This window comes from Nomascus leucogenys, chromosome 6 (genome assembly GCF_006542625.1).
Source record: "Nomascus leucogenys isolate Asia chromosome 6, Asia_NLE_v1, whole genome shotgun sequence".
Taxonomy (NCBI): Eukaryota; Metazoa; Chordata; class Mammalia; order Primates; family Hylobatidae; genus Nomascus; species Nomascus leucogenys.
In genome coordinates, this window is record NC_044386.1 from 34,178,595 (window position 1) to 34,190,911 (window position 12,317).

Here is a 12,317-nt window from a genome sequence, read left to right on the forward strand (position 1 = left end):
CATCAAAGCACAGTAAGTGAATGGTGTGCAATGCAGGTGGACTGAGGTGCCTACTATATCTGATGTGCATAGCTGAGATCATATGTATGCCCAGCATCCAATTCTTTAGGAAAGCATTTCTTTCCTGTTCCATATGGTTTGCATGATGATCCTGTACCACTATGCCCCAAGACTAGTCCATGACTCAAGCTGGACTTGTTGATCAGAGCCCTTCCTAGGACTTTTCTGTTAACTGTATCTCCAGGTTAGAGCTAACAGGATGTAACACTGCCCATACTCTCCCAGGAGTCACAGGTAGACAAATTGCAAGAGCAGAGTGACATGAAAAGAGAGGAACTGAGCTAGAGAAGGCTCTTAAGATATTGAGGCTGGAGATATAGTCAGGTGGAAGTTGCCTATACATGGACATTTTAGTTTTGAGGGCCAATAAATTATTCTTTTGCTAAAACTAACATGAGACTTTTGTTATTTTTATTTTTGCTCAACTACAATGCAGTGCTTATATGCCACACTAGGAATCTGTAATTTCTTGAGGAAAAAGGTAGGAGTATATTTAGAGTTGCATTTTTTTTTTTTTTTTTTTGAGACAGAGTCTCGCCCTGTCACCCAAGCTGGAGTGCAGTGGCATGATCTCGGCTCAGTGCAACCTCCGCCTCCGAGGTTCAAGAGATTCTCCTGCCTCAGCCTCCCGAGTAGCTGGGATTACAGGTGCCCACCACCATGCCTGGCTAATTTTTGTGCTTTTTAGTAGAGATGGGGTTTCACCATTTTGGTCAGGCTGGTCTCGAACTCCTGACCTAATGATTCACCCACCTTGGCCTCCCAAAGTGCTGGGATTACAGGCATGAGCCACCATACCTGGCTATATTTTTAAAAGGAATATAAAACTATTTCTTGACCACTGTTCACCAGTATTGACAATAAACAATATACAATTGGAATAACACTCTACTACAAAATTATTTTTCCTGGCCTCTGGTGAACCTGTAAAATGAATATTGAAAAGACTGTAAGGGATGAGAAGGGATAAAGAAAAAACATTCAGATCAATAGTTTAAGATAAAGCCTTGTTCTTCCAGGTCCTAAACTGCAACCATCTCTAACCATCTGATTAGGTTTCCATGAACTGAGCCTCAGATATTCCATGAATCATGACAATTGAGTCAACATAGCACAGGGATTTCAACTTTTTGTAAAGAAAAGGTTCACGAGATGAATCTTTAAATGTTCATTTTAGTCTTGTTTAAAACACACCAGGCTTTGTCTAGTTTCCTCTTCTGGGTGGGGAGGTTGTTAGCAGTGATAAAATTTTTCCTTTCAGGAATTCTGTAAGTAAACCATTATGTTTATGACTACATATATAGATATAGATTCTGATTAGGTGCTGTATTAGTCCATACTCACATTGCTGATAAAGACATACCTGAGATGGGGCAATTTACAAAAGAAAGAGGTTTAATGGACTTGCAGTTCCAAGTGGCTGGGGAGGCCTCACAATCATGGTGGAAGGCAAGGAGGAGCAAGTCACATCATACAAGGATGGCAGCAGGCAAAGAGACAGCTTGTTCAGGGGAGCTCCTCTTTATAAAATCATCGCATCTCATGAGACTTATTTACTATCACAAGAACAGCACAGGAAAGATTTGCCCCTATGATTCAATTACGTCACACTGGGTCCTTCCCACAACACATGGGAATTCAAGATGAGATTTGGGTGGGGACACAGCCAAACCATATCATTCCACCCCTGGCTCCTCCTAAATCTTATGTCCTCACATTTCAAGACTAATCTGCCTTCCCAACAGTCCCCCAAAGTCTTGACTCATTGCAGCATTAACTCAAAAGTCCACAGTCCAAAGTCTTGTCAGAGACAAGGTAAGTCCCTTCCAGCTATGAGCCTGTAAAATCAAAAGCAAATTAGTTACTTCCTAGATACAATGGGGGTACAAGAATTGGGTAAATACAGATTCCAAATGGGAGAAATTGGCCAAAACAAAGGGACTACAGGCCCCATCAACGTCAAAATCCAGCAGGCAGTCAAATTTTTTTTTTTTTTTTTTTTTTTTTTTGAGACAGAGTCTCACTCTGCCTAGAATGCAGTGGGCAATCTCGGCTCACTGCAACCTCCACCTGCCAGGTTCAAGCGATTCTACTGCCTCAGCCTCCCAAGCAGCTGGGATTAGAGGCACCTGCCACCATGCCCAGCTAATTTTTTGTATTTTTAGTAGGGACAGGGTTTCACCATGCTGGCCAGGCTGGTCTCAAACTCCTGACCTCAAGTGATCCACCCACCTCTGCCTCCCAAATTGCTGGGATTACAGGCATGAGCCACTGTGCCAGGCTGGGCATTCAAATCTTGAAGCTCCAAAATGATCTCCTTTGACTTCATGTCTCACATCCAGGTAACACTGATGCAAGAGGTGAGTTTTCATGGTCTTGGACAGCTTCACCTGTGGTTCTGCAGGGTACAGCTTCCCTCCTGGCTGCCTTCATGAGCTGGCATTGAGTGTCTGTGGCTTTACCTGGTGCACAGTGCAAGCTGTCAGTGGATCTACCATTCTGAGGTCTGGAGGACAGTGGCCCTCTTCTCACAGCTCCACTAGGCAGTGCTCCAGTAGGGACCCTATGTGGGGGCTGCAGCTCCACATTTCCCTTCTGCACTGCCCTAGCAGAGGTTCTCCATGAAGGCCCCACCCCTGCAGCAAACTTCTGCCTGGGCATCCAGGCATTTCCATACAACTTCTGAAATCTAGCCGAAGGTTTCCAAACCTCAATTATTGACTTCTGTGCACCCACAGGCTCAACACCATGTGGAAGCTACCAAGGCTTGGGGCTTGTACCCTCTGAAGCCACAGCCCAAGCTGTACTTTGGCCCCTTTTCTTTTCTTTTTTTTTTTTTGAGACGGAGTCTCGCTGTCACCCAGGTTGGAGTGCAGTGACGCGATCTTGGCTCACTGCAGCCTCCGCCTCCCGGGTTCATGCCATTCTCCTGCCTCAGCCTCCCAAGTAGCTGGGACTACAGGCGCCCGCCACCTCGCCCAGCTAATTTTTTGTATTTTTAGTAGAGACGGGGTTTCACTGTGTTAGCCAGGATGGTCTTGATCTCCTGACCTCGTGATCCACCTGCCTCGGCTTCCCAAAGTGCTGGGATTACAGGCGTGAGCCACTGCGCCCGGCCAACTTTGGCCCCTTTTCATCATGAGTGGAGCAGCCAGGACACAAGGCACCAAGTCCCTAGACTGCATACAGCATGGGAACCCTGGGCTGGGCCCGTGAAACCATTTTTTCCTCCTAGGCCTCTGGGCCTGTGATGGGAGGGGCTGCTGTTAAGACCTCTAACATGCCCTGGAGAGGATGTGATTAACATTCATCTCCTGGTTACTTATCCAAATTTCTGCAGCCAGCTTGAATTTCTCCTCAGAAAACGTGGGAAAGTTAAAAGCTACTTAGAGACTTGTTGAATGGCTTTGCCCAAAATGCCGATAGCAATATGGACAATAAGGTCCAGGCTGACCTAGTCTCAGATGTAAATGAGGAACTTGTTGGGAATTGGAGCAAAGATGACAAAGATGACTTTTGTTATGTTTTAGTGAGGAGACTGGTGGCATTTTGCCCCTGCTCTAGAAATTTGTGGAACCTTGAACTTCAGAGAGATGATTTAGGGTATATGTCTTCTTCTGAGCCCTCCAAACTGTTCCAAACTCTGCGTGTTACCCAGTTCCAAAGGCGCTTCCACATTTTCAGATATCTTTTCAGCATTGCCCCACTCTACTGGTACTAACTTACTGTATTAGTCAATTGTCATGCTGCTGATAGACATACCCTGGCTCATGCCTGTAATCCCAGCACTTTGGGAGGCCAAGGTGGGTGGATCACAAGGTCAGGAGTTCGAGACCAGCCTGGGTAATATGGTGAAACTGCCCCCCGCCCCCATCTCTACTACAAAAATTAGCTGAGCATGCTGGTGAGGGCTTGTAGTCCCAACTACTCAGGAGGCTGAGGCAGGATAATTGCTTGAACCTGGGAGGCGGAGGGTGTAGTGAGCCGAGATCATGCTCTGGGCGACAGAGAGGGCATCTCAAAAAAAAAAAAATTAAAAAAAAAAAAGAGTACCTGAGACTGGGTAATTTATACAGGAAAAAAGAGTTTAATGGACTTACAGTTACACGTGGCTGGGGAGGCCTCTTAATCATGGTGGAAGGCAAGGAAGAACAAGTCACGCCTTACCTGAATGGCAGTGGGCAAAGAAAGAGTTTGTGCAGGGGAACTCCTCTTTATAAAATCATCGGATCTCAGGAGATTCATTTACTATCTTAACAGCACAGGTAAGACTTGCCCCCATGATTCAATTACCTCCCACTGGGTCCCTCCTACAACACATGAGAATTCAAGATGAGATTTGGGTGGGGACACAGCCAAACCATATCAGGTGCTTTTAAAATATCCAATTTGGCTGGGCATGGTGGCTCATACCTGTAACCCCAGCACTTTGGGAGGCCAAGGCAGGAGGATCACTTGAGGTCAACAGTTCAAGACCAGCCTGGCCAACATGGTGAAACCCCGTCTCTACTACAAATACAAAAATTAGCCAGGTGTGGTGGTGCACACCTGTAGTCCCAGCTACTCAGGAGGCTGAGGCAGGAGAATCGCTTGAACCTAGGAGGTGGAGATTACAGTGAGCCAGGATCATGCCACTGCACTCCAGCCTGGGTGACAGAGTGAGATTCCATCTCAAAATAAATAAATTAATTAATTAAAATATCCAATTTAAATTATGCAATTAATCATCTATTTAATGGCATGACTTCAGGAAAATTTTCAATTTAACATGAAGTGATTTATTTCGTAGGATCATCTGAATGATGGCATCTCAGAAATATGGGCTTCCTCATGATTTTTTGTTTTGGTGAATGGTTAAAAACAAAAGAAGGCCAGGCACGGTGGCTCAAGCCTGTAATCCCAGCACTTTGGGATGCTGAGGTCAGGAGATTGAGACCAGCCTGGCCAACATGGTGAAACCCTGTCTCTACTAAAAATACAAAAATTAGCCAGGTGTGGTGGTGGACACCTGTAATCCCAGCTACAGGGAGCTGAGGCAGAGGTTGCAGTGAGCCGAGATCGCACCATCCCACTCCAGCCTGGGGTACAAGAGCAAGACTTCGTCTCAACAACAACAACAACACAACGACAACAAAAGAAAAATGTTTATGTATCCATCTTATGTATACACACACACACACAAACCACAATGGTCCCTAAGTATAACAAATTCTAGTTGAGTAATGACCATGGAAATTTCCCCCGACATCTAGAAAAGCTGTTCTCTAATGCCGAGGAAATAATATACCATCGTATCAAACATTCTTTTCTGATAAGGGAAGCAACCACAGAAAATTTTCATTTGTTGAAAGTAACCAGTGCTATTGATGCAAACAAAACAAAATCCCAATGACTCTCCCCAAACTACTTTTATTTATTTTTATTTATTTTTGTTTGAGTCAGGGTCTCAATCTGTTACCCAGACTGGAGTGCAGTGGCATGATCTCGGCTCACGGCAACCACTGCCTCTCGGTTTCAACCTATTCTCTTGCCCCAGCCTCCCAAGTTACTGGATTACAGGCATGTGCTACCACACCTGGCTAATTTTTTTTCTTCCCGAGACAGAGTCTCGCTGTGTCACCCGGGCTGGAGTGCAGTGGCATGATCTCGGCTCACTGCAAATTCCGCTTCCTGGGTTCAAGTGATTCTCCTGCCTCAGCCTCCCGAGTAGCTGGGATTACAGGCACCTGCCACCACACCTGGCTAATTTTCATATTTTTCAGTAGAGACGGGGTTTCACTGTCGGCCGGGCTAGTCTTGAACTCCTGACCTCAGGTGATCTGCCTGCCCCGGTCTCCTAAAGTGCTAGGATGACAGGCATGAGCCGCTGTGCCTAGCCTAATTTTTGTATTTTTAGTAGAGACAGAGTTTCACCACGTTGGTGAGGCGGGTCATGAACCCAAACTACTTTTTTTTTTTTTTTGAGACGGACTTTCACTCTTGTTGCCCAGGCTGGAGTGCAATGGCACGATCTCGGCTCGCTGCAACCTCCGCCTCCTGGGTTCAAGTGATTCTCCTGCCTCAGCCTCCCAAGTAGCTGGGATTACAGGCATGCACCACCACACCTGGCTAATTTTGTATTTTTAGTAGAGATGGGGTTTCTCCATATTGGTCAGACTGGTCTCGAACTCCCGACCTCAGGTGATCCACCTTGGCCTCCCAAAGTGCTGGGATTACAGACGAGAGCCACTGTACCCAGCCATAACCCGAACTACTTTCAAAATAAACATATCAAACTTGATTTTTATTAGAATGCAGTTATTTCTTCACATTAGTAAAGCAAAAAGCAAGAACCCAGTTTTATATACACTTCATATTTTCTTCTTTTGCTAACACCAAGTCTGCTTTATCTGAATTTTCCATTTCATGAGTATCATCAATTCTCCACTGCTGTCTGCACAGCTAATTATTTTTTTCAGGATCAAGGTCTCTTGGTTTGTCTGCAGTATCTCTTTCCTTCTTTGATTTTATGTTATCTGATTGTCAGGTAAATTTTTTTTTTTTTTTTTGAGACGGAGTCTCGCTCTGTCGCCCAGGCTGTAGTGCAGTGGCGCGATCTCGGCTCACTGCAAGCTCCGCCTCCCGGGTTCACACCATTCTCCTGCCTCAGCCTTTCCGAGTAGCTGGGACTACAGGCACCCGCCACCACGCCTGGCTAATATTTTGTATTTTTAGTAGAGACGGGGTTTCACTGTGGTCTCGATCTCCTGACCTCGTGATCAGCCCACCTTGGCCTCCCAAAGTGCTAGGATTACAAGCGTGAGCCACTGTGCCCAGCCTAATATTTTCTTCTTGTATCATCTTTTTCTTTAACAGCTTTTTTGAGAATTAAGTGTTTCAACTAACTCTTGACAAGCTTGTTTCTTCAGGTTCCCAAGTACTTTCAGCGTCTATAAATCCCTTCCACATCAGGAAATGCTCTACCTTACCATTCACCGCACATTGATCCAGTACTTTTTCCACTACAAATTCTTCAGGCTCTGCCTCAATTTTTTTTTGGAGATGGAGTTTCGCTCTTGTTGCCCAGGCTGGAGTGTAGTGGCGCGATTTCGGCTAATCACAACCTCTGTCTCCCAGGTTCAAGCAATTCTCCTGCCTCAGCTTCCTGAGTAGCTGGGATTATAGGCATGCGCCACCACACTCAGCTCATTTTTGTATTTTTAGTAGAGGCAGGGTTTCTCCATGTTGATCAGACTGGTCTCGAACTCCCAACCTCAGGTGATCTGCCTGCCTCAGCCTCCCAAAGTGCTGGGATTACAGGCCTGAGCCACTGTGCCCGGCCCCAACTTTTTTATTCTATTGTTTCCTTTCCATTTTTTTGCTCACCACCTCACACTGCTCTGGGTTGAAGGTCTGCCGTGTCTCCAGCCCTGCATGCCTCAAGCTCAAGCTGCGTCTCAAGGGCTAAATTTAGATTTTAAAAAGACCACTCTGTCCTTGGTGTGGAAACAGAGATGAAGGAAGGGTCAAAGTAGAGGCAAGAAGACCACTATGACACTGTTTTAAGCATCCAAGTGAAACAGGTAACTTTAATCCACCCTGAAAGCCTGAAGTAATGAGACAATTGGGCAGATATGGGGGATATTAAGTAGATGTGCTTAAAAACTGGTTTTGAAGGGAGGAGAATGTAATGATTTTCGTATTTTCTATTTGAGACAAAGAGGTAGAAAACGAGGAAGTAACAAGAGTGGGCAGAGGGCAGAGAGGGATGAGTTCGGGTTTGGTTGCTTTGACAGAGGTGCTTTAGGGGGTCATTTCTAATGTGGGTTGAAAATATATATGGGGATCCCGGATCCCACATGGTAAATTGATTGTGTTTTGTTTTTGAGACCAAGTCTTGCTCTGTCACCCAGGCTGAAGTGCAGTGGTGTGGGATCTCAGCTCACTGCACCTCCGTCTCCAAGGTTCAAGTGATTCTCATGCCTCAGCCTCCCAAGGAGCTGGGACTATAGGCGCCCACCACCACACCTGGCTAACTTTTTTGTATTTTTGGTAGAGATGGGGTTTCACCATGTTGGTCAGGCTGGTCTCAAACTCCTGACCTCAGGTGATCTACCTGCCTCGGCCTCCCAAAGTTCTGGGATTACAGGTGTAAGACACTGCACCTGGCCCCTGATTGATTTTTAAAAGTTTTATTACTTGGCTTCAATCTCATCTATATATGAGGAAAATGAAGCTCAGAAGTGTTTCAATGATTTAATGGAGGACTTAAAATATTAGAAAAAAGAGTTTTATTGTTAAGAGAATTTAAAAGAAGACATTAATAGAAAATGAAAAGAAATTGTGAACCCTTTCAAAACCTTTCAATTCAATGTTCTAGTTCTTCATTTCCTTGATACAACTCTGTACCATGGTCATAATTTTTCCATCTCATGAATAGGAGGAAAAATGATAGGAGTGGAGACTATCCTGAGGAATACTTTTGAGATTAGTGGGTAGGTGCTCAATGAATAAGTCCAGTATACCTAAAGAAACACTAAATGTACATGTACATCACAGTCAGTATCTCATAGCGTAAACAGTCAAGATAGCTTTCTCTTTCCTAACCATTTTGCCATACTACAATGATCTACTTAAAATAAAATTTTACAACTTCAATGATTCTTCACTGCCCACAATTTAACGCACTGTTTCATAGACTATGTTCTACCAATTATACATTGCCTATATATAACAGTCACTATAAAGAAATAATGGACAGGCATGGTGGCTCATGCCTGTAATCCCAGCACTTTGGCAGACTGAGGCAGGGGAATCACTTAAGGCCAGGAGTTTTGAGAGCAGTCTGGGCAACAGAGTGAGACCTTTTGGCTACAAAAAAAAAAAAAAAGCGGGGGGGCGGGGGGCAGGGGAGCTAGGCACAGTGGCTCAGGCCTGTAATCCCAGCACTTTGGAAGGCCGAGGTGGGTGATCACCTGAGGTCGGGAGTTTGAGACCAGCCTGACCAACATGGAGAAACCCCGTCTCTACCAAAAATACAAAAAAAGTTAGCCAGGCATGGTGGTACATGCCTGTAATCTCAGCTACTCGGGAGGCTGAGGCAGAAGAATCGCTTGAACCCAGGAAGTGGAGGTTGTGGTGAGCCAAGATCGTGCCATTGCACTCCAGCCTGGGCAACAAGAGCAAAACTCAGTCTCAAAAACAAACAGACAAACAAAACCAATAGCAGGGTGTAGCGGCACGTGCCTGTAGTCCCAGCTATTTAAGAGGATGAGGTGGGAGGACTGAGTTGAGCCCAGGAGCTCGAGGCTGCAGTGAGCCAAGATCATGCCACTGCACACCAGGGCAAGCCCTTGTCTTCAAAAAACAAAAAAAAATTCAAAAAAGTAATGTGTTGAACAAACACCAAGTACAAAGTATACTAATACAGTGGATAAATGCTACTCCAACTCTCATCCACTGATTGCCAGGATCAGCATGACATTGCAGATGGAACTCAAGAATCTGTCATAACAGGCTATCCGGCTGATTGTTCTGAATGTGAAAGTTTTAGAAACACTGTTCCAGAGGGTAAAAATGAGGGGACCTAATTTCTTCTCTCTTAGGAATCTTACCCACCAAAAGGTATTGCAAGCATCTGTTGTGGGGCTGCAATTCCTAAAACCTCTCAAAGCATGCTGTGTGAATAAAAGGACAGTGTTCAGATTTCCGACTCTAACAGACCATCTAGCCATGGAAGCCTACAGCCCTTTTAAAACATGTACTTTCAACGTTGTGAGCTGAGTATATATAACATATTGCTAGTATGTAAATGTGCTTAAAACAAAAATGAAGTTCTTATCTCTAGCAGAACTGCAGTCACACCTAAATTACAGCATTCAGACAAGGCCTTCATTTTAAGTAGACATGACAGAATTTTAAATTTATAAAATGAATGTATCGCATACATTCACTTTACATACTCAAAAAACGCTAAAGAAATTGAAAAGTTGAAAAATAAGAGGTAGTAGTGCCCACTGAGTGATATTCTGGCATTCTATTAAATATTCTACATTAGAAGATTACAGGGAAAAGGGAGCTGAATTCTAAGAGAACAAAGGTAGAGAAGGCAACCCTATGGTCTTGGGAAAAGACAAAAATGGAAGGAAAAATATATTCAAAATGTATTATACGAACTGTTATAGACATGCATCACTTACAATAAACAGAAGGTAATTATTTGTGGTAGCATAAAAAGAGAAGGGAATAGGCCAGGCACGTTGGCTCATGCCTGTAATCTCAACACTTCGGGAGGTCGAGGCGGGCAGATCACTTGAGGTCAGGAGTTCAAGACCAGCCTGGCCAACATGGTGAAACCCATCTCTACTAAAAATACAAAAATTAGCTGGGTGTGGTGGCATACGCCTGCAATCCGAGCTACTCGGGAGGCTGAGGCAGGCAAATTGCTTTGAACCTGGGGGCAGAGGTTGCAGTGAGCCGGGATTGTGCCACTGCACTCCAGGCTGGGCTACAGGGTGAGATTCTGTCTCCAAAAAAAAAAAAAAGAGAGAGAAAGGAACAGAGTGTTTTGTTAGCTCTGGTCATTCCCACTCTTCTTCTCTCTTGTTGCTATTACTTTGAAGCATTTGGTTTAGTTATTCTATTTTGTTAAAGAATAATTAAAAAGTACATTGCTAACAGTTTTGCTTTATATATTGTGTGCCTTGGGCTAAACTCGTGTTTGTGGTTATTCACAGAGAAGGGGGAAGGAGGAGCCAGATAGGTAGCTCAATCCATAAACTATGGAAGGTAGTAGTATCCTTTACTGCAGTGGCTTTCAAATTTGACATGCACCAAAATCTCCTGGAGAGCTTGTTAAAACACAGAAAGCGGGGCCTCATCCCCCACGTTTTTGATTCAGTAGGTCTGGGTTGGGGCTCGATAATTTGCATTTCTAACGAATTCCTAGGTGATGCTGATGCTGATGCTTCTGGTTTGGAGCACATACTTTGAGAACCACTGCTCTAATGGAATCAGTAGTCACAAGGCCAAGGAGCCAGGTAGACACTAAGGGAAAATAGTACCTCCCTGTGTAGGGTTTCAGGACACAACATTAGTTACAAGTTTTATCACCTGCTCAAACAACCAGGTATCTGTCTGTATCAATTCTCAAGGGCTTTAAGTGACAAAACTAGCTGTTGGAGGACAGTTAAAGAACTCCAAGGGTGAACCCAACACCTAAAAAACGTTTTGAAAAAGTCATTTATTTGCCTATTTAAGGATGGTTTTAGAGTCCACTATTATGGGAATGGATCTACTTAGCCTATTTGAGGTGTTTTGTTTTTTGAGACAGTCTCGCCCTGTTGCTTGGGCTGGAGTGCAATGGTGCGATTTCAGCTCACTGCAACCTCCGCCTCCCGGGTTCAAGTGATTCGCCTCCCTCAGCCTCCCGAGTAGCTGGGATTACAGGCGCCTGCCACCACGCCTGGCTAATTTTTTTGTATTTTTAGTAGAAATGGGGTTTCACCATGTTGGCCAGGTTGGTCTCAAACTCTTGACCTCGTGATTCGCCCACCTTGGCCTCCCAAAGTGCTGGGATTACAGGCATGAGTCACTGTGCCCAGCCGCCTAGTGGAGTTTTAATGCCAATATCCTCGGACTAACTTGAAAATGAATAATATAAATTTGAAATTTCTGCCTGCAGTACAATTCAAACTAAGAGTTTCTAAATTTTTTTAATCCTTATGTTAAAATAATAAATAATCTCATTTCAGTTGTTTTTTCACCCAATTACTAAAAAACAAAATAGTCATAAAAAAGAATTCATTTAGCAAAGGTATTATTTGTAGATATTAGCCACTTATTAAAAACATATTTCTATTAAGATTGTTCTTACATTCTTAGATTTAGAACACCTGATATCTGGACCCAGCTGAGTTTTTATTTTACAGATCATAAAACGGATGAAAGTATATCACAGTAATTAATGAAGCCGTTCTAATTTAGCTTGAAGAGATTTAAAATTCCCAGTGATGGCTTGTACTGCTACTGACGAGCTCATAGACTGGAGCTCAACAAGGTAACCACAAACAGCATCCAGGCAGAGATTTGTAAATCTTCTCCTATAAAGAAAAAGACACAAGATTAATTATACATTTACAAACATTTCCTCCTACAGGACTTCTTCCCCACCAACTTCTGGCAACTTTAATTCTCACAGAAGAGGAAAGACGATGTGATTAAGTAAATAAGAAATAAAGTAAAAAAGAAAACTTAGGGGGTAGGGGGGTTCCATTTGA

The 12,317-nt window shown here is 44.0% G+C and overlaps 1 protein-coding gene across 4 annotated transcripts in view; it reads right to left on the bottom strand.

Annotated features, from left to right (window-relative positions):
- Nucleotides 1-11,840: 11,840 nt before the first annotated feature.
- Nucleotides 11,841-12,317, bottom strand: part of NUP155 (nucleoporin 155) — a 76,836-nt gene continuing 76,359 nt past the window's right edge. For all 4 annotated transcript variants that reach the window (XM_030813993.1, XM_030813992.1, XM_030813995.1 and 1 more), the window contains one exon: nt 11,841-12,140. In XM_030813993.1, the coding sequence (XP_030669853.1) occupies nt 12,002-12,140 (139 nt within the window). In that variant the 3' untranslated portion in view covers nt 11,841-12,001. The remainder of the gene's footprint in view (nt 12,141-12,317) is intronic.